The sequence below is a fragment of the Rhinolophus hipposideros genome, assembly GCF_964194185.1.
Source record: "Rhinolophus hipposideros genome assembly, chromosome: 5".
NCBI lineage: Eukaryota > Metazoa > Chordata > Mammalia > Chiroptera > Rhinolophidae > Rhinolophus > Rhinolophus hipposideros.
The window spans coordinates 50,116,029-50,139,140 of record NC_138051.1 but is presented as its reverse complement, the minus strand read 5'-3'; the positions used below and the strand labels follow the sequence as shown (position 1 = coordinate 50,139,140).

The 23,112-nt window shown below is 41.2% G+C and overlaps 1 protein-coding gene across 1 annotated transcript in view; it reads right to left on the bottom strand.

The window, feature by feature from the left end:
• The window catches only part of LOC308497882 (transcription factor 12-like), a gene marked incomplete at its 3' end in the record, with an annotated part of 212,086 nt that overhangs the window by 137,399 nt on the left and 51,575 nt on the right, over positions 1-23,112 (bottom strand). Inside the window, exons 2-3 of the mRNA XM_081048968.1 lie at positions 3,318-3,414; positions 2,207-2,279 (exon numbers count right to left, since the gene is read on the bottom strand). Coding sequence (XP_080905094.1) covers positions 2,207-2,279; positions 3,318-3,392 — 148 coding nt within the window. The 5' untranslated portion in view covers positions 3,393-3,414. The remainder of the gene's footprint in view (positions 1-2,206; positions 2,280-3,317; positions 3,415-23,112) is intronic.

The window sequence follows — 23,112 nt, the reverse complement described above, 5'->3', positions numbered from 1 at the left end:
AAGATTATTCAAATATCAATAAAGTTCATAAATAAAATAATATTGCTATAACACTTTCTTTTAGCTATTTCCTTTAAGATAAGAAATGGCTATAGGAAAATCATTCCAGTATTCATACTCTGATATAAAATAATTACATGCCATTTTCCCTTCACTCAAATTAAATCCATTCACTAATTATTATATTATTTAAGGTCACAGCTTTTTTTAAATTATTTTTTCTGAATTTCAAACAAACCACAGATAAACAGTACTATCTTCACTGAATACAGGTGTTTAAATTCAAACTTTCAATAGATAAATAACAAGTCTGACAGTTTTAAAACTAAAAATTTCCTACTCCAAAGAATTAAATACTATCACCACTTCTACAATATAAAAAATATTTTTTTTTCCATTGTATAATACAAGCTCTGGAAAGAAGGGCCCACGAGTGCTCCAATGCCATGCTTGTAATAGACACCAAGTTCACACATACTTTAATTTCACAAACTACAAAAATCATACCTTAATTTTTAAAAGTGAAAACAATTAATTGCACTTATTCTAAAAACAGAAAGTCCTTCTAATAGAAAGTTTCTGCAGTCCATGTCCTTCATGGCAAGGATGTCAGTTAAATATATTTTCCACAATTCAAGCTGGAATAGCCTGAAACAGCAATATATCACTATTCATTTAATGAAATATACTAAGCATCTACTATGTATTAGACAAAGTAAGTTTAAAAGTTCCTGAGAATGAATTATTAGTTGCTAAAATTGAAATGTACTCAGTAGAAAAGAAAGGAAGTATGTCCTTCTTCTACATTACCTAACACTGTTCTCCCCTCTCTCCCAAAAAGTGACAAGTTTTTAAATGATTGCAGTAAAAGGAAGGACGTGGGAGAAGAGTTGAAGTTTGGCTGACATTTTATGATATTCTTTTGATTAAGGATATTAGCCTTAGGGTATTTACAATCCAAAGTACTTTTATTTTACTTAATTTGAAATGTTAAACAACATGGTAGTATTTTCCCATAAGGTACAATTTCTTCATTAAAAATGAATTTTAGTAAATTAAGTTAGTGTATGATTTTTAAATAAATATTTTTTAAATGTAAAGTGGTAAACTGATTATTAATTTAACCTTTTTCTGATGTTTTGCTCTCACAATATCTTAAGAAATCAACTATCATTTACTAGGGGAAATAAAAGTACCCATTCAAAGAGGAATTACCAAGTTTCAACCCAGAGATTTGACAGCTGGTTTTCTTAAGATGATACTATCATGGCTTTCGTTTTTTTAGGGTTTTTTTTTTTCATCTCTGTCTCTGACCACTAGGAATAAAATTAAGTTAGACAGAAAGTTACAGCTTTTGTACACTAGAATAGGCCTTGCTTCTGGAATGTTTATTTTTTTTTAACCATGAGTTTAAATAAGAAAAAAATACACACTTAAGAAATATGGAATACATGTTAATAGAGCAGATTAGTTATATATATACAAGTAAATTTAAAGAGGACAGCACTACTGTAGGAACAGGAATCTAATTTAACTTACTCTAAACATTATTCTATATACTGAATATAGGAGAATTCAGTCTTCTACTAGGGATCATTTGAAAATAAATCTAACTCCTATTCACTTATTTTTAACTTTTATTACATTAACCTTTTAAATAACTGTCCACAAGTGTTAATTTGCTGCAGACTTTTAAGAGAATGACCATCTTTTAAAATTAACATCTTAGTAATTATTCCTTGACTCAATTCCACTTCTCATGTGCATATATTAAATACTGTTTTACCAATTCTTTAGAACCCCATATTTAATAATGTTAATGGGCTGAAAATTCTGCAAAATTTTTAAATACATATTTAAATAAACATTAAAAAATAAAAAAAAAACCACACATGGACCATAGAGTATTTCCGTCTGGTACTTTTCTAAATATAAAGACATGGCATAATCCTTTGTACTCAAACAAGACAATTTTCAATTCAAAAGCTCATAGAAAAGAGAATAATTTTAAGTCCACATTGAAATTCTTATAGTTATGTCAATGGATTCTTAGAGCAACAGCCCACATTTGGGGCTTGTTTTTATTTATAATTTGAACTGGACATGAAGACTGGCATGAAGAAAGATATTAAAATACTTTATATTTTTGTACTCAACTGTATCACAACAGCAAAATATGAGTTTCCCATTTTAGACATTATCTTACCTGATCCACTGAACTGACTGCTTGCAAGTGTCGTTGGTCTGGTTTTCCCACTATTGACAGGTGGGGAAAACATCTGCAAAATACCCCAAAGGTATCTGTTAGTCCTGAAATTCTTCTAGACTCCTTGCAAACCAAGAGTCATCAGTTAGTTACTATATTTCAGAAGGAAGTTAAAATGAAATTGGAAATATACACTCAGACCCAGAAAGGCAAATACACTGAGTGACACTATTTCCTAACACTATTTGGAAAGACTGGCTATATTCTGTCTTTACAGGAGATATTTCCAAGATAAAGTTTAAATGGTAAATGTCTGTCCATGATCTTCACTTTGTAACTAATTTAATCTCATAACATCTACATTACAACTTAATACAGTCAGAATCACAGTCAATGAAAAACTACTACATACAGTAAGAATCCATTACAACACAGTTTTTACAAAGTAGGTATTGGTCCTCCCACCTAACAGCAGTTAATAAAAGAATGCAACCTACTAGAAATGAGGACGGTGGGCTCTTTGGTTCCAGCTAATACTTTTAAGTCACTCAATTATTTCCCATGTAAAAAATATTATATATGCACACACACACACACACACACACACATTTGTACTTTATATATGTGTGCACGTAGGTACATACGGATCCGAAAACTACTCAGTTCTAAAGGCTGGAAATTCTAGTCCTCGACTGACTTTCTTGTAACTGACATCTTTCAGGTACCATAAACTATACCATATCTTGGGGAGAGAAATGGTGAGAAATGTTAAAGAAAAAATAATTTTCTTTTTTCATATGAAGTTCAAAATCCCTAATAATCATCAGGGGGGTCAGAGGGTGACTCAACCAAAGCTCATGATTACATTGTTCTCCTTTTAACCGGTTGAATCAAATGACCCCTTTGGCAATAAAGTTTTAAATCTGCAAGTCTAGACATTACATCAAAGTTCAGGTGTCCAACTTGGGGGAGCTGGACTCCAGCCCTGAGAACTACTGCTCAAAGCAGAGGGAGTGCACGCTGCCTAGTCTCCAAGTCGCTTCCCCCCACCTTTCTTTCTTTTTTTGTAACCCTCAGCAGAACCCCAAGATGCCGCGGAAAGCTCGCATACCGCACTGAAGTCCAGCAGGTCGCTCAGCTCCTTGTCGGTCCCTATAGCGGCCATGCGCTGCTGCTGAGGATTCATCTTCGGCCACTTCTAACAGGTCCTAAGGTAGAGGAAGAACCAGGCTCAGCGAGGGAACCTCGAGGGGATGGAGAGGGGCGGAGGTGAAGACCAAGCGCTCGGGGCTGACTTTCAATACCCAACTGGGGACCCCCGCCGCTCGGGCAGGGGGCGACAGAGCCGGGAGCCCGCTCCCAGTCGGCGAATCCACGCGTGTTCCTCGGCGCGGCCCGGAGCGACGCAGCGACTCCCGCAAGTTTCCAGCCGGTCCCCTTCCCTCCCCGGCGCCCCCTACCCCGCGCCGCCGCCCGGAGCTCGGCGCTCGGGGCCCGGCCGGGGCGGGGGTCTCGAGGGGCGGGTGAGGGACGATTGGGCGTCCAGCGAGCCGAGCGGCGGCGAGGGGCGATGCGAAGTGACTCACTCGCTCGGCAACAATAGAACTGACAAGTTGCAGGGAACGCGCCGCTCGCAGGCCCGCATCTGCGGCCGCAGCCGCCCGGACGTCCCCGGCGGGCCCGGGGGTTCGGGAAGCACCCCCCGCGCGTCCGAGGGGCGTTTTGAAAAAGAAAACAGAAACGCCGACAACTCGACTCGCTCTCGCCGGGCGTCCTCCTCCCCCGGCTCGGCCTCCTCCCACTTTTGCTGCCCTGCCCGCGGCCGGCCGGCCCCGGACCTGCCGAACAATGAGCCTGGTCGGCGACCGAAGCAGCCCGCTCTCCCGCGCGCCCCGGAGCCCGAGCCGAGCGCCGCACGGAGCACGCAGGCCGAGCGCGCCGCCCGCGGGCCTGGCCGCCCGCGACTCGCCTCCGTCCCCCACTCTGCTCCCCAAGTTGGAGGGACCCCGGGTTCGCTCCGTACAAAGGGGCGCAGAGTTGGGGCGCGGGCCGGGGGCGCCTCCGCTTCGGCAGGGACGCGGCGGCGCTCCGGAGCCCCCAGCCCCGCCACGGCGTCCCCCTCCCGCTCGCCTGCCCGCAATTACCTGCCGCCCCGTCTTCGCATCCAACCACCCCGATTAAAGTTCACTTTGGCCGGGGGAGCGGGCTCCGGCTTCCCTTTGCACCGCCCAGCGGCTCGATTCACTTTGCCCCGCGCGAGCTCTCGGATCCGGGAGGGTGAGGCGGCTCTCGGGCCTGGCCGCCCCTTCCTCCCCGGGGCGGGCTGGCGGTCCCCCCGAATAGAACTTGTGGGTCTCCTCAGGCGGACATTTTTTTCGCTAAGGCGGCCTCAGCACCGCGCTCGGCTCGGCTCCGGATCCCTCCGCGCCGGGAAGAGCCCCGGCTTAACCCCTTCGTCCCCGTCCCGCTCCCACCGCCTGCGCCGAGGAAGTGGGGCCCGCGGGGTGGGGGCGGGGAGGAGCCGGCGGGAACGGGGAGGGGCCGCCGCGAGGCCGGTGGACAAAGCCCGCGGTGGGGTGAGGCGGGCCGGAGTCGGGCCGGCGGGGAGGGGCGGGAGGCAGGCACCCGGCGAAGCAGGGCCGGGCCGCCCGCCGAGGACGCCTCCTCCGGGCCCCCGGGAGCCGGACGGCGGGCCCCGTGGCGCCTCCTTCAGCTCGCCCGGCTCCTGCCTGGGGCCCCGAAGTGGAGCGGCGGAGCAGCCTCTGCGGACCCATCTGGATCCGCTGCCCAAGCTACCCGGCCCGAGGCCGCAGAGCCCTGAATGCTACCGTTCGGAGCAAGCCGTGCTGGACGCTGGACCCCGAGCTCGGGGGGACGGCAGGTTCCAGCCCCGGGAAGCTGCGCAGCGCTGGGCTCAGAAGATGCGTGTGTGGGGAAGGGACACCGGGCCACCTCGATCGGCTCTTGGAGTAGGTGCGGTTGGTCCAATTTGTTACTGAGTGGAACGCAGAAGGGGCAAAAACTCGCTCAAATCACACAAAGCAGCATGGGCTTCAAGTTCCCAAATACTCCACTCACTCAAGCCCCCACGTCTAAAATAACCTCTTCCCACCCGAATGCCATTTGGAGCCACCAAACTGCACAGCAGGACGAGTTCTTGGAAATGGATCAAGCCAGTCCCTTCATTTGACAGTGACGGCCCAGGGAGGCTCTGTTGACAGCCACTATTTTGGCACAAGTTCTGAACTTGGCCTGAAGAAGCCCAGAGTAAAGAGAAGACAAAATAACTAAACCTCAATTCCTTTCCATTCGGAGATGGAAGTACGATTTTCTCTAATGGCAGTCAGTGTTTTCACTCTTTTGAGTCAGTGAATGCTGTCAAGATCCAGGCAAGAGAAAAACTGTGAAGAAAGGAGACACATCCAAAGTAACAAATTGAAGCAACCAACGCCTTGAGGGTAACAACATGGCAAGAAGGAGCCTTTGGAGTCCCAACTTACATGGAACCAAGGAGATAGATTCCCTGCAAATATGCAGCTACTAACTTTATTACAGCTGGAGCTGTCCAGTGGCAGAAGGCAATTGCAGCTTCAGGGTAGGGATTTCCATGACGTCAATGACTACACCCCAGACCTTGTGCCAGATCCTGTGGTATCCTCCTCAGTGTCTGCTCCCTCTTACCTAGGTAAACACCCCCTGTTCTTAGGATCACAGCCCTGCCTTGGCTTCCTATTGGAGTAAATGGTTCCAATATAAGCAAGTTAACATAATTCCAACCTAAATAACAGCGTGGTCCCATTCCCTGGTTGGCAATGGACAGGACACAATTTGGACCAATGAGAGAAGCGATTTGCTGGGGACTTGGGGGAAAGTTTCTGTTTGTTTCATATTTCAAGAGAGCTTCAAAGGCAACCTCCTTTTCTGCATGTACTCAAAATATCAAGGAGCATAAAAACAATCCCCATAATTAAAGGCATATTACCAACATGTTGTATGGAGAACAAAAATCCGGGAGCCCTTGGAGTGGACAGCCATCTTCCAACCACGAGGTCCAGCCAGGTTAAAATAAAGCAAACACGGAGAAAGCATGGGCAGAAAGAGATGTGATTGTTGGTGATGTTTTTGAGCTTCTCTGATCAAACAGCTTCTGAACTCAGGTTTCCCTTCATTGATTAAACCAACAGGATCAAAGTTTTCTGCTATTTGTAATCTAGTGTGTTCTAAGCGAAATAGGTCCAATGGCCATTTTTTATAGCAAATTCCTAGATACCAGATGGGAAGTCTGACTAAAATTTTTAAGGCCCACCACTGGTAAGATTTGATGGCTCAGTAGTATAATGAAGAGAAATCTTCATATACAATCTTGGGGATAAGGGAAATCCATCTGAAGGATTTATACTGTCTTCAAGAGAAAAGAAAAGCCAGTTTATTTTCATACAACTAATTCGGAAGAAGAAATAGCTGTCTGCCCAAATCCTCAGTTATAGGGGCTCCCTCACTCCTTTGCGAGACTGAATGAAGTTTTTCATAGCTATTAAGGGTCATATCATTTTATATTTTACTTTTCGCATTAGATTGTACATTCCTTGGGCACTGGGACTGCCATGTATCTGTCTGTCCCGTACACCTAACATGGTGCCAAGTGCATAATAGACACTCAAAAAAGGGAGGCTGGAATTAAATCTGTCATTTGACATTATAACATGATTATTTTCATGCTGTAATGTTAACTTTGCATGTATCTTTTTTTTTTTTTTTAAGATTTTATTGAGGAAGGGGACAGGACTTTATTTGGGAACAGTGAGTACTTCCAGGACTTTTTTTTTTTTTTTTTTTTTTTTGACCCAAGTCAAGTTGTTGTCCTTTCAGTCTTAGTTGTGGAGGACGCAGCTCAACTCCAGGTCCAGTTGCCTGTTGCTAGTTGCAGGAGGGCACAGCCCACCATCCCTTGCAGGAGTCGAACCTGCAACCTTGTGGTTGAAAGGACGCGCTCCAACCAACTGAGCCATCCAGGAGCTCAGCACATGTATCATTTTTAATAAAGGAATATTATTGCCACCAATGGATTTCCTATATTCCTGATATATATATATATATATAACTGGAATTTTGTTCACTTGTAACTTATTTCTGGGCCTTTGCTGACCTTGCTACATAGAGCTTTATTGAAAAACTCAGAAACAACAATAATACAAATTTAGTGATAATTAATAGTACTGTTTCTATAGTGTAAGTTAATATCAATAAAGCATTATTAAAATATATTTAATGCAAGACACGATGCCAAATGCTGTGAGGAACAGAGTCCCAAACCCACTGTGCCCTCAAGAAGGTTTTAATCTAACAGATTTTAGTCCATTCACCTGAGCCTGCTATTAGGCAGACACAGGAATTCCATCAGCATATTTTCAATTCTGACTTTCTAAGAGCACCCCCAAACTTGAAAACACATACACATATAATTTTATCAGGGACACCTGAATTGCCCAGAGAAACCTTTACAAGAAAAGGAAAAGAAGCCAAAGCAATGGGCTTTGCTTCCTTGGGAGATTGACTTAACCTTGATCTCTTGTTTAGAAGGCAAGTATTCCTTAAAGCTAAGAGAAAGAAAGAGAAGAAAAAGAGAGAGCTAATCAAGTCAAGTGGCAAGATTTTTTTTTATTTATTATTATAGAAAATTTCAAACCTATTTTAAAAACAGTATTAAGAACCTCTATGTACTTAATAATTATGGGCTTTTCTTCTATCTTTCCTCCTTTTCTACCCCCACATTAAAGTAAATCAAGTATGTCATGTCACATCATGTCATACAATGACTTTTTAAGGATTAAAAGCATGGGGAGCCAAAGGGGACAATAGCAACAAAATTTAAAAATACTTTTAGCCAGAAGAGTGATAAAAAAGAACGTAGTAAACTAATAAAACTAACTTTTAAGGCAGCAATGAGGAAAATCAATCACCAAACCCATACACACACACACACACACCACACACATACACACGCATGCACTGCAGTATTACCAGAAGACTCATAACTAGTTCCTCTTGAAGTGAAGAAAGAGGGAAGTACTGTAAAGATTGTTTGCAAATCTGTTTAAGAAGCAATAAGATCCCCAAATTGGCTTCCCAACTTCAGGCAGTCAGGCAAACAAATGCCTACCTCCTACCTAGGTCAAATACTGCAAACTTACTCTAGGCAGGTAGTGAAACAGGAAGTCTCTGGGGGATATGGGGATGAAATGATTATTTGTATATTGGATGCTGAGACCCCCAGATACCTTTACCAACTTGGCTCCCAGATTTTGGCAGCCAGGCATGCAACCTCCAAGAAGGAAATTAGAACATAATTCTATTTGGACTCTGGTCAACCCCAGAGGAAAGACCTGAAGATACTGATATGGGAGGTTCCCCAACTATAAGCCCAAACAAATCACGCTACACGGAAGTTCACAGCTGACAAAACCCCACCCATTCATTCACTCAGAGTTTTCCATCAACATTTTGTTGCCCTCTTAAGTATGAGCAGACAACCAAGGATTATCAGACGTTTGAGGGAAGCCACCATCATGTGAGACATTTAGAGCATTTAAAATTGAAGACAGAAGAGTGTAAATGCGAGGGGGGGAGAGCTTGAGAAAAGAGTAGAGAAAGTTGAGGAAATTTCCTAGAAAGTAGAGCAAAAAGAGAAGACCAGTTCAGGTGGTTAAAAATCCAAATAATAAGGGCTCCAAAAAGAAAGGTGAGGGCATAAAAGGAGGAAAGTCATCAATGAAATAATGTAAGAAAAATTCCCAGAACTAAAGTACATGAGTTACCAAATTAAATGGGCTCACCAAGTACCCACCACAATGAATAAAAATAGATCTATACCAAAACAGGTGACCAGGAAATTTGAGCACACAGCAAAGGGAAGACCTTCAAGTTTCCAGAGAGAACACAAATCAGGACACATATACAGGACTAAAAACAAAATAGCATCCATTGGTTCAGTAAAACACTGGAAACTAGAGGGCAATGGAGCAAGGCCTTCAAACATTCCAAAGAAAAAATATTTGATAAACGACAATGATTTGGAAGTATTTTAAAAATAACTCTATATATCATTTTTAAACTAAATAGTGCTTTTGTCTGGTTTGGATCCATGTGAGTTAGGGATACAGAGACACACCCAACTATGTCCCAGATAGAGCACACAGTGGCATTACCTGCAAATACACATACAGTTTTTGCTATTTTCTCACATCTCTAAAGCATTTTAAAAATATTAGTGTCTGCTGAACTTTGGCAAGCAAAGAATCCTTTTATGTAATTATTGTATTCTCTTTTGAATATGGTCAAATTCAATATACATATTTCTTATTGTCAGATCTCATTTATTCACTACAATGAGAGAAGCATGCCAAACAGCAAATACCTTTTTGGAATCTATCTTTGCCATGTATTTGAAGAAGCAGTTACCTACCATGTTTCCCCTAAAATAAGACCAAGTCTTCTTTTATTAATTTGTGTCCCGAAAGACTCATTAGGGCTTATGTTCAGGGGATGTCATCCTGAAAAAAATCATGCTAGGGCTTATTTTCCGATTAGGTCTTATTTTCAGGGAAACATGGTAGAAACTAGAACAAGTAATGGAACTGCCCTTGAAAAGCTGACAAACACCATGCCACTTATTTTGCTCCACCCACTGAAGCAGTCCTTATTTGGAATAAAAGTTTTAAAACTGATGTGGAATATCAAAGAGACTGAAGACATCCCAGTATAACGTAAGCTCCATGGGGACGTTTTTTTTTCTCCCTAGTTCAATCACTAGTGTATTCTAAATACTTAAGAAGGCAGTGCCGGGTACGTAGTATGTGCTTAATAAATATTTGTTAGGTTTATGAAAAACCTAAAGAATAAATGACTGACAAAAGGCATTTTAGTCTTCAAAATAGCAGCTGTATTTCCAAGTAAGTAGCCAGATGTTGAAAAATAAATCTTAAATTTGCATCTATAATTTTCTACTGATCACCATTATAATAAAACCTGCAAAAGTGGGCATTTGTCATAGTCATGAATGTCCACCATCTTTTAAACAGCCTTTCTGTATTAAAGGACATTGCCATGATATGACTGCTGCCTCCCTAACATGCAAGTCAAAGCCAAAAGTTCCCAAGACTCCTTGCAGCCAGGATACAGACTTGTGACCTAAGCACTGGTAGACTTTGGTTCAGAAGTAAGCAACACGAGGAAACAGAGCTGCCATTTTGTCATTTGGCTGTTGGTTTGTAGAGCTCTTCATGTAATACCAGATAAAACCCTCTGTCTGTGATATTAGTTGCAAATATTTATACTTGTAATTTGTCTTTTATTTTCTACATGCAAATAAAAAAAAACTGTTTTATGTAGTCCAATGTATTTATCCTGCATGGGCATCTGAGTTGTATATCATATTTAGGGAGGTCTATCTCCCTTTGAAATTATAAAAAACAAAATTCACTAATAACTTTTTCTGGAACTTTTGTGGTTTGATTTTTTTTTTTAATGTTTAAATCTTCAACTTATCTGGAATTTATTTTAGTGTAGAGAGTAAGGTAGGCGTTCCAGTTGCCTATACAATTGTCCCTAATCATTTATCGAATGCAATGCTCTGAATCCTTTTGTTCAATTCACCTGTGCTCCATTATCAAGAAAGAAAAGTAGGAGATGAAAGAAGATGAGAATAACCGGGAGCACTCTAAGTTTAGAGGTTAAGATTTTATGTGCTTCTTTTTACTCTAAGTGACAACCTCATTCTTCATCACCTGGAAAGACAACTTGGTGTCTGCAGTTGATAACACTTCCAGCAATTATTTTAAAACCATCCCTTCTCTATTCCGACCATATCCCAGCTCTCTAATCCTTGGGTTTCTAGTGTGTTGAAGTTTTACTTTGTTGTGGTCAGGAGGCCCTTACTGTTACATGGACAGGATTCTCTGTTCTTTGTTTTTTATCTTATCTATTTTGGAAATAATTAATCCTTAATCTATGGGTGTAGCCTGCACATGTCTCTAAACATGTAAGCTGACTTTCATCAGACCATTATGAGCACATGTGTGCTAGCAGCTACCTATGTTATAAAGACACTCAATACTGGAACCCTCCCAAAAGGAAAAGATGGCCCTTAAATACGTGAACAGAGCCAGGTCTGAGATTTTCACCAGAGGAAGAAAATTCTTTCTTGGCTTCCTCCACTCCTTTTGTGATCTCACCACTCTTACTTCTGAAAATAAGCAGATAGATATCACTTAGAACAGTGGTTCTCAAAATATGGTCCCTGGACCAGTGGCATCAGTATGACATGTCAACTAATGCAATTTTTTTTGGCTCCATCCTAGACCTACTCTGTGAGTGGAGCTCCATCTCAGAAACTCTGAGAGTCGGGCTAGCAGTCTATTTCTAACAAGTCCTCCCTGTGATTCTGAAGCACACCAAAGTCTGAGAAACAGTGCCTTAGAATGGTGGCCCTGTGAGGTCCTTAAAGCCTCAGGATAATAAAGATGAACAAGAAGTGAGCTGCCAGAGTATATTTACCTTGAAGAGGTAATGACTATTAGAGAAATGTACTTAACAAGATGGAGCAATGCTGAAAGGAGTACAGTGCTTATAAATGAACTGTTTTTTAATAGTTACTAAAAGCAAAAGTTATTGCTGGTGGAAAGTCCAGAGAAAAAATACTAGGTGACACCAAGTTCAACTGTCCATGTGTCAAATCTTATAAATCCTTTTGTCATTGGTATCTTAGGCAAATTCAGTCTATTATAATCAACTTATTGTTTATCTTAACATTTACAAAAAATCTGGAGAATACATGGTCAATATTCTCAAGTTTTTAGGTGCATATGCCCAGTTTCTCTCAATTAGGAGCTCTTCGGGGTAAAAGACGTATTTTCCTTTTCTTATTAATAACTGTATCTTCTCTCTAACCCCAATAATCCCTCAATAATTGTTTATTAATTAAATGAGAAATTGTATTTTCAGTGGAAGTCGCCTGTCTTGAGTTCATTTCCCTGGGTGATTTGATAAAATGAATTGATTGACATGGATTGGATGATTTAGATTGCACTTAATTAGTCACACTTTCATTTGAGAGAAATTAGGAAACAATTGTTCTCATATATTGCAGAAATATTTTATTTTGGGACAATCTGTTGAATTTCTAATTTCCCTGAACCAACATTTTTATGTAATTACACATTAAGTTTTGGTGATAGGCACATTCTTCTCTAAGTCCAAAATAACTTGCTGCATAATTTTTCCTGTTTCATTTGTATTATAAGCCTATAGGATTTTTAAATATTGTTTTTAATGTTTAATTAAATTACCTAAGCTTTCAAACTATATTAAGTAGCATTATTAAAGGATGCCATTGAGTATTTTAAACATCTTTTACTTCCTCTGGAATTGGGAATGAAACCTAAAGGAAAATACTAGATGGGTTTGGCTCACTATTTCCCAGTCTTTGCGTACCCATTTCCACTCTATTTCTAATGGTATGATGGTATTCCATCTTGATTTTACTCAATCTCTAATAAAATATGCTTGATGGGATTAAAACTGGAAAAGATATATTCTCTGCTTTCTAAATTTCTGAGGTTGCAACTAGTCTTTAGATATGACTTGAGCTAGAGTCAAAGTGAAAATGAAAGCATTAATAATTATCTGGAATATATTTCCATTTCCTTCAGTAACATTTTTATTTGAACAAGCAATTTAGTGTTGTATTTCTCTTTTAGCACAATAATACAGTTTTCTTAGAAATGCAGCTTCATGATATTCATTTGTTGAATCAAAAGTGCTCTGATTTGTTTTTCTGATGAGCTCTGCAAGAACAGAAGCACTAATCTATAAGAAAAAAAAAAACGCTCTAACTTGGCTTTCCCAAAGTGCTCCTTTATTGACTTGTGTGACTGTCAGTCACACTTGAATGGAGCTCACAATGCTAATGAGATCAAAATCATGGGCTATCCCCAAAGGATCCCTTAACTTCTCTCAGAGAAGCGGGTCTCTTCACTACAGATCAGTCTTCCATTCCTGACCATCTCAGAAAGTATTGGTCCCAGAAGGACAGAGCACAAGAATGCCACTGGCCCATCAATAACACCAAATGCATGTTGTTTTTTGCTCCATCTAAGAACTGAACTAATTTAGAGATAGGTACACATAGAGAACTTAAAGAAAAGTTGAAACATAAGAATGATTGGGTAATGGGTGAAAAAGTGAGAGTAGGGGAAGGAGATATGCTCAAGTAGGAACTAATTTTCTGCATGTTGCAAACTTAAAATTGAGATCATATTCTAAACACAATTTTAAAACCTAATTATTTTATGTAAATGTTCAAACACATGCAAAAATAGAAAGGATAGTATAACCAATGTCCTTAAACCTACCACCCAGTTTCAATAATTATTCAACCATCGCCACCTCCAGATAATTTGAAGCAAACATCAAATCATTTCATCCACAAATAGTTCAGCACTTATATCTAAAAGATAGGATGCTTCTAAAAAATATAATAACAATATCATTATCACATCCACAGTGTTTATATAATGCTTTAATATCAAATATTCAGAAAGTAACTGAATGTAGATACTATAAATAATGTTGCAACGAACATGAGAATGCAGATATATCTCTTCGAGATAATGATTTCAAATCAAATTTCCTCCAATTGACTCATGAATGTTTTTTATGACAGTCGATATGTTTAAATTGGGATCCAAGTAAGATCCACACAGTGAATTGTATGATATGTGTTAAGCCTGTTAATCTAAGCCTTCCTCCTGCTCCTTTCTCTTTCAATTGGTTTGTTAAAGCAAAACTGTGTTCTTTATCCTGTAAGATTTTTCCATAGTCTGGATTTTCTGATTGTAACTCTCTTGGTGTCAATTAATATGTTCCTTCATCACCTGTATTTTCCGTAAATTATTATTTAGATATATAGCCTTGACCCAATTCTAGTTTGGCAAGAATATTTCATCTGTGATGTTATATACAGGAGGCAAGTACTATCTGCTTGTCTCTCTTTTTGTGAAGTTAGCCCTGGATGATGAGCATTTCCTAGTTGCATTATTTCATGAGGGATTACAATGTGATAATATTCTATCATTTCTACATCTATTATTAACTGGAAAACTCTGTAAAGAGAAACTTCCTCTCATCAACTAGGTTACCCTGAGGTACAATCTGTATACGAGCAGTGAGATAAATGCTTGATTCATTCTTTTTAATTACCAGTTTTCAAAATAATGAGTTGGTTTCTTTGCATTTTCCAAGGATACCAATAGAGTTTTTTGTTTTAGAACATCAATGCGAGCGACACAGATAATAAATAATATGCTTCATTCCATTACAGTTATCCTCATTCATGCTCAAATTTTCTCTTTTTTGACCAATGGAAGCATCTTCAAGTTAGCTCCTGAGTCCCTTTTGACATGATCCAGAAGTCTTTGATACTTACCTTCTAGTATAACAAGATGTTCCAGGATTATCTTGTAATATCCTGCTTCAGTCTTAGAATCAGTCATTTCTCCAACGAGTCCCGGAAAAGATGATTTGTAATGCTTGCACCCTATGCATATATCATTATTTATTTAACCAGTTCACTATTGGGGGAGAAGAGGCTTCGGGTAGTTTCCAACTATTCTCTATTATAAATTAAGTACTTAGCTATTTTGTAGAAATAAGATGTATAATCAGTGACTAATGGTGTACTTATAAAATGTTTCTGTTTTTTAATATTTAAAGAAAGTCTAGTCAATTGGCCCATTTATGACCTGGCCCATAAACCAGGGTACATGATTCAGCTATTACAGACATCTACCTCTAGGGTGGAGCTTGCAAACAGTTAAAAGGTGGCAGCAAATACAATATAAAAATTCTAGTTGGGGGAGACGATGTATGTTTAGTCCCAACACTCATCAGCCCCTAAGGATATTTACTTCTTAGCACTGCAGTCCCTCTCAGAGTCCCTAGACATTTCATCATCATGAGCCAGGAGATAAGATAAGGCTTGGTATGAGTATGATAAATGGGAGATTTTTGTTGATAAACTGTATTGGAGGTGTCTCACTGATAACTGTGCAAAAGGTTATCAAAGGTTATAAAATGAAAGTTACCATCTCCCAACCACTCCAAATTCCCCCCTTAGCTGATTGGAAATATTTAGACCGGCTAAAATGTTAAGTAAATTAAGCCATCTTCCAGCAAATGCAATCAGTATACATTTTGGAATACTAAAAGTTTTCTTTCCTTTTTGATTGTCATGCTTCTAATTACAACTGATAAATCATACAATCTGCCTCTTACCACAGACTGTTTGAAAGCTGTTTTGCTAAACCTCTTGGACTTAGACAGGAACCCCTTTCTTTAGGAAGAAAATGAAGTAATAGTCTCCAGAGGGAAGCCAGCAGTGATTGTCATCAGTATTTCCTTTATGTACTCAATACATGTGGTCAGTTTCTGTGGGATAAAGGTGTTATAGGTCAAAACTCATGAATGAAGTTAGTTGTAATTCATAGTTATATTTAAAAATAAACTCTTATCCTACAGAACAGTTAATATTCAGGGTTAACAGAACATTCACTCTTCATATTGTAGGGGACTCAAGTATTAAAAGCTGAAGCAGAACTCAGGTTGGGCTTGAAACTGTTAAGAGTTCTAATCACATTTATAGTTTACCATGACAAAATAGAAAAGTGGTATAAATGCTTTACTATAGGCAGTTACGTTAATTTCCCTTTCTTTTTTTTCATTTCTGTTCATTGTTGGGAGACTTTTGTGGAGGAGTACGATTGCCAGATAAAATACTGGGCACCCAGCTAAAGTTGATTTTCAGATACGCAAGGAATAATTTTTAGTGTGTGTCCCAATTTCATGGAACATATTTATTTTTTAAATGATTTGCTGTGGGGACAAAACCCCAAAAAAACAGTTTCCAGGCTCTCGGCCTCACATAGAAAGGTGCTGGCTCGGGTAGTAAATGGCCATCAACTGTGATCAGATGCCAGCAGCTGTGGCCAGTTGGCCGTCAGCTGTAACCCGTAAGCCATTGGCCACTAATATAACTGCTGTGGCTACGCTAGCAGAAAAGGAATGGGGGCTAGCAAGAAGATGGTGGCTGGCAAGCGCGGACTGCTGTTAGGCAGATTATGTAGATCCTGCTTCTTGTGTCTCCAGCCCAGCCAACAGCGAGAATATATTGGTTTGATTCCCCTACTTATGGCTCCATGGGTGTTCCTGTTTGGCCTTACCGTGTCCTGCGTTCTTGGGCGGGGAGTGGGAGCTGAGACCCTGCACGACAAATGGCGCAGCGAGCAGGGTCCCCTGCGTGACACTTGGCGTAGTCGGCAGGATACGGTGCTGGCCAAAGCTTTCCGAAGGGCAGTGGAGCAGTTTGTGCGTATGAAAGCTCAGTCTGAGGAAGACCAGGAGGAGCAGCTGCCGGAGAGCTCGATCCCCGTGGAGGGGTGGAAAGATGTGGACGGTTCCCCAACCAGCAGAGGCCGGAGAAAGCGAAGGTTGTTGCCGCCCTGTGGGCTGGGAACTGCTTGCTGAGGCAGCCCGGATGCAGGACTTTTAGTCCCAGGAGGAAACGCTTGCTGAGTCCTCCTTGGGAGATGAGGGTGAGGTCAAGGTCATCCCTCACCCCCAGGACAGCCCTGGCGAATGACTATGGACTATGGGGAATTGCCTTCCATCCCTAATTTAATGGACACTTGACTGTTTGGGAACATACCACCATGTAGTGGGACTGGCGAGAATGTTTGCTTTTGTGTCTTGACTGGCCGCCATTGATTATATGTAAGCACCTTGATGTGAGCCACTGTTGTTCCAGCACAGTACCCCGAGAGGCCCAGAGAGAGATTGGCAGTGCCCTGGGAGCCCTGGCTGAGTCCAGGAAGTCTGGCTGTGTCCAGAGAGAGTGGCAGTGCCCTGAGAGCCCTGGCTGTGTCCAGGAAGTCTGGCTGTGTCCAGAGAGAGTGGCAGTGCCCTGAGAGGCCCTGGCTGTGTCCAGGAAGTCTGGCTGTGCCCAGAGAGAGTGGCAGTGCCCTGAGGCCCTGGCTGTGTCCAGGAAGTCTGGCTGTGCCCAGAGAGAGTGGCAGTGCCCTGAGAAACTCTGGCTGTGCCCGGGGAGACAGGTGGTACCCTAAGAAGCCCAGGAAGTCTGGCTGTGACCAGAAGTACTGTGGTGGTCCCCTGAGAAAACCTGGCTGTGCCCGGGGAGACAGGTGGTACCCTAAGAAGCCCAGGATGTCTGGCTGTGCCCAGAAGTACTGGTGGTGCCCTGAGAAACCCTGCCTGTGCCCAGAGAGCCTGGCTGTGTTCAGGATAGTGCATTCACCTCCAGGCTCCTTGCACAGGGCCCCTCGCAGAAGACGCTTGTCGCGTAGATTGTGAGGCGAGACCCTGTAGGGGTGGAGTGTGGGGACAAAACCCCAAAAAAACAGTTTCCAGGCTCTCGGCCTCACATAGAAAGGTGCTGGCTCGGGTAGTAAATGGCCATCAACTGTGATCAGATGCCAGCAGCTGTGGCCAGTTGGCCGTCAGCTGTAACCCGTAAGCCATTGGCCACTAATATAACTGCTGTGGCTACGCTAGCAGAAAAGGAATGGGGGCTAGCAAGAAGATGGTGGCTGGCAAGCGCGGACTGCTGTTAGGCAGATTATGTAGATCCTGCTTCTTGTGTCTCCAGCCCAGCCAACAGCGAGAATATATTGGTTTGATTCCCCTACTTATGGCTCCATGGGTGTTCCTGTTTGGCCTTACCGTGTCCTGCGTTCTTGGGCGGGGAGTGGGAGCTGAGACCCTGCACGACAAATGGCGCAGCGAGCAGGGTCCCCTGCGTGACATTTGCTCTTAATCTAAAATTTAAATTTAATTGGGCATCCTGTATTAAATCTGGCAACCTTATGGATGAATAGAGCCTAATAATGACTGATATTTGAAAATTAAAAAGAACTACATGTTGTATAATGTAGAGTAACACTTCTAAAACTTTAATGTGCATACAAGTTACCCCAGCCACTTGTTAGAAAGAAGATCCTGATTTTGCAGATCTGGAATAGAACTTGAGAGTCTGCATTTCTGACAAGCTTCTGCTTGATGTTGATGCTGCTAGTCCATGAACCACCATAATGAATGTCTTTTTCTGTTGTTTCTGTTTTCGTTGCTGTTGCTTTTTTGGTGGCCCAGCATCTGAACTCTCTGAGCTTGAAGAATTCACTGATATGTGAGTCTTGGAAGAAAGCAAAGCCCTATTCTCGCTATGCAGAAACTGATAGAAGTTGTAAAATATAATACCTTACCATCCTCTCTTGATCCTCCCTTGCACCTGGATTCAGGCACATGACCTGCCCTCAGCCAACCAGAAGCACCTGTATGGCCTTGAGTAGAGAACTAGTAACACAAAGTAGCAAGGATAGCAGTTCTCTCTCTTGCAACAGTGCAGCTGTGGCCAAATTAAGTTCTCAGGGCAGTGGTGGTGGCAGCGAAGGAAGGGAGCAGAGTCCAGCATACAGAGCAGTGTCAGTAACAGCAGTTTTCTCACCAGGAAGTTTCTGCAGCCTGTTTGGGGACATGGTTCTTGGCTGCACAGCTCTAAGCTTAGTTCTCACCCCTCATATTGATTGTGTGAGTTGCCCACTTCCTTTGCTACTAAATCAGTTGGAATTCAAGAACCCTGAGGAAGCCAAAGGGTCTGCCAGAAGCTAGCTGGCTTGCACAGCCTGTCAGCTGGCGGTATGTGTATAGGTCGCCACTCAGGATGATCACTGCCTCACAGGGTGAGGATGATTCTGAGAGATGCAACCTCTACTTAGTGAAAGGGTATCTATTTCCTTGCATTGGTCTCTGTGCCTCCTCTGGCAATGAGATTTCTGACAATAACTAGTCTTGGCTTAGTAGGACTAGATTTATATGCTAACCCTGTCGTTAACTAATTTTGTGACTTTGAGCAAATTAGCCTCTGTGAGCTTCATTTCTTTGGCTGTTAAAGTGGGTGAAGACTACATGTTTACTATTACATTTGTTCACATGATATCATAATTATTTTTAACTTTATTGGTATATAATTTATATATCATAAAACTGACCCATTTTCAGTTATAATTCAATGATTTTTTGTAAATTTATCAAGTTGTACAGCCATTACCATAATCCAGTTTTTAAAACATTTGTATCACCACAATAAAATCCTCATGACAAATCACAGTTAGTCCCTATTCCCACCTGAGTCCAGGCAACCACAAATCTACTTTCTGTCTCTACAGATATGCCTTTTCTGGATATTTCATATACATATGAAATACATACATATTGATATATATAAAATCATATAGATATATATAAAACCATATAGATATATAAAATCATACATTAATAATTATTTGTTATGCTTGTTTTTCCTGCTATACAGTGAGTTTCCAAAAGGCTTATGTCTAATTGAACTGTTTATCTACAATGTATAGCACAAGGCTTTGTGGATAGTAGGTACTTGTGGGGACAAAACCCCAAAAAACAGTTTCCAGGCTCTCGGCCTCACATAGAAAGGTGCTGGCTCGGGTAGTAAATGGCCATCAACTGTGATCAGATGCCAGCAGCTGTGGCTAGTTGGCCGTCAGCTGTAACCCGTAAGCCATTGGCCACTAATATAACTGCTGTGGCTACGCTAACAGAGAGGGGAATGGGGGCTAGCAAGAAGATGGTGGCTGGCAAGCGCGGACTGCTGTTAGGCAGATTATGTAGATCCTGCTTCCTGTGTCTCCAGCCCAGCCGCCAGCGAGAATATATTGGTTTGACTCCCCTATCTATGGCTCCGTGGGTGTTCCTTTTTGGCCTTACCGTGTCCTGCGTTCTTGGGCGGGGAGCGGGAGCTGAGACCCTGCACGACAAATGGCGCAGTGAGCAGGGTCCCCTGCGTGACAGTACTCAAGACAATAAAATAAAAACACTGATACATATCTTATAAGGTTGTTGTGAGGATTAAATGAATCCATTAGACTTGCTACTCCAAGTGTGGTCCCTAGATCAGCAGCATTGCCATCACCCGGGAGCTGGCTAGAAATGTAGTCTTGGGCCACATCTGAGACTTAGAACCTGCATTTTCATAAGATCCCCAAGGGATTTACATTCTCATTAAAGTTTGAGAAACACTGCTCTAGACTGTAAATTTCATGAGGGCAAAGATTATGTGTGGTACATAGTAGGTACTCAGTACTATTTGCTGAATGAATAAATGAATGATGATACATATGAAAGCATTTTGTAAACTGTTTAAACCCTATATACACAGGATTGCCAAAGTGTGGATTTTTGGCTTAACTAAAGTCTGTTACAGAAACAGTTTGGACTGACATTTTATAATGCCAGTTTATATGTTGAAGTAAGTATAGATAGATAGATAGATAGATAGATAGATAGATAGATAGATAGATAGAAAGATAGATATAGATATCAATATTTTACATTTGAATGATAATTCTATGAGGAAACCCCATTTTAGGTTAAAACAGTATTAGCCCCTTAATTGAAATGGACTTTATAGTGAGTTTATTAGCATGACAGTTAACTACTTACTTCTAAAGATTGACAAAGAAAATTTATTGCAATTCCATTTTCAATGAGATAATACTTTGATCAACATCTGAAAAGCCAAATGTCACACTTTAAGAGACAGGATTGGTAGATGTTGTATAGTTATTATCACCCTGTAACAAGGAAAACCCATCTAGTTTCCCACTTACAGTCTGGCTCAAAATGCTTTAATTTATTCATTTAATCATTCTTCAAATCATAGAACATTTATCAAATTTGTCACTATTTGACAAGTGCTGTGCCAGGGCTTTCTGATGGATTGCCAGGTACAATATTCTTGAGGAGTTCCATATCAATACAACGATGATAGCTTCTTAACTACATAGGCTAACAAAAGACCTTTTATGATTTATGAATTCATGAATTTTAAATTCTTAAAAAGCTATACAAATTAAACCACATTAGTTATATACTTGTCAAACTTATTGGAAATGGTAAAATTATATTTTCCTGGTAAATCCAGGCTATATGGTTAGCACAGAATATGAATTGTTTTTATTTAGGGTTGCTCTAGGGGCTATAAGCAGGGATGTTTGGATTATTTTCCATGTGCTCCCCCATCTCCATTTTTTATCCTATGTGCTTGCTCTGTACTAAAGGCTGACCTCTACAGGCTGTACCACCCAAGCGCTCTAGCTTCTGGTTGGATTTGGTCAATGGGAAGCACCAACAGAAGTTTGGAGAGTGGGAGAAAAAAAAGACAAGGGTCTATTCTCAGTCCTTTGGTAGGCCACATTTTGGCAGTGGTAGCATTTCTCTATTTACAGTCACAGCCTTTTTCAGACTTCCCCTTCCAAACTACAGTTCTGATTGGTTTCCTTCCCCTGCTCCTTCAAGCTTAAGGCTTCCCATTGTTACCAGTCCTTATGTGCTTTGCCACTGCTTGTGGGTTCCCTTAACTCTTCCCACACCTCTGTAAATTGTCCCTTTATTAAGTTCTTTTTACCCTCTTGGAGTGTGTCATCTTTAGTGTTACAAGAGGCAATCAATCAGCCTGCTGGGTTGACACTGTCAAGACATATAATACCTGCTCCTGCTCCTGAGACACTTACAGTCCAGTGAAGGAGATAAAACCAACACGTGAAGCACTTAGGAAACACTATACATTGTTATCTAATGAGAAACATTTGGGTTTCTGCTACCCAGCACCCATTCACTCTTCTGATAACCATACCCTCATTTTCCTCTTCCATCACTCTCCATCAATGTCTTTTAGGTTGGGCGGACTCCACTCTCAACAACAGGAGTAAATCATATAAATCAGGCCTAACCTACTGGATTCCTCTGGCCATATGTCCTAATGAGAGCCAATGAAATATAAGGAGACTTTTGCTGGCACTTGTGGGAAAGAGGCATGTACTCTTCCACTGAGATTGCTCACAGTAAGGATTATGTGAACTGGAGCTGCCAGGAGCCACCATATGGAGCCTGAGAATGAGGCCAACATAGAAGACAGAGCCAAGAGATGAAGTGGAATAGAATTCTAATGACATTGCTTAAGCCCTTGGATCAACCTATGCCTTAGGCTAAATATATCATTAGTTCTTCAGTTATGTGAGCCAATACACAATGCAGTCTCTCTCCCTTTTTCTTTTTACATAAGTCAGTTTGAGTTGTGTTTTTTATTTTGCCACCTGCAACTAAAATAGCTCTAAAAATTCATAAATTGGTAACAGGAGTGGGAATTAGTGAGAGTAAGATCTTAAAATGTTCAATCAGTTGATTCAGGTGAGGCGTCACCTATACTAGGTTGGAAATTCTGTAGTGAAATAATAGATTAAATTGGCACCTGTTGCCCACTAGGATTCAGAACATGTGCTTATCAAGTATGAAATGTAAAAGAGCCTGTTATTAAAAGGTCAGATATTAGAGTACATCAATTATTACATGTTGGCATTTAGTAAGATCCTACAAGAAAGATTCAAGTTTAGGATTGAGCTTGATTTATCTAAGGCAGAAAAGGAAAAATACTGCTTTGTTAAGAATGACTATTTTTGCTGATAGGCTGCAATCAAATATGACAGAAACTTTAACCTTTAAGGGGTTGGAAAAGCCCCAGGGGACTCTTGTTAAAGCAAGAAATGAAGGCAAGAAATAAATAAGCTTGGCCCTTGGGGTAAAATTGAACACACCCATTGTTTCAAATTGTTTTCAGGCAGAAACCAAAATGGAGGCCATAAGCTAGGAGAATACGAAGGCCTATTACCCACATTGGAATCTAAATGCAAAGACAGTGGTTTCAGATGACCTCTGTTTGGAATTCCCCCCCACCCCAAGGAATTGGCCAAATG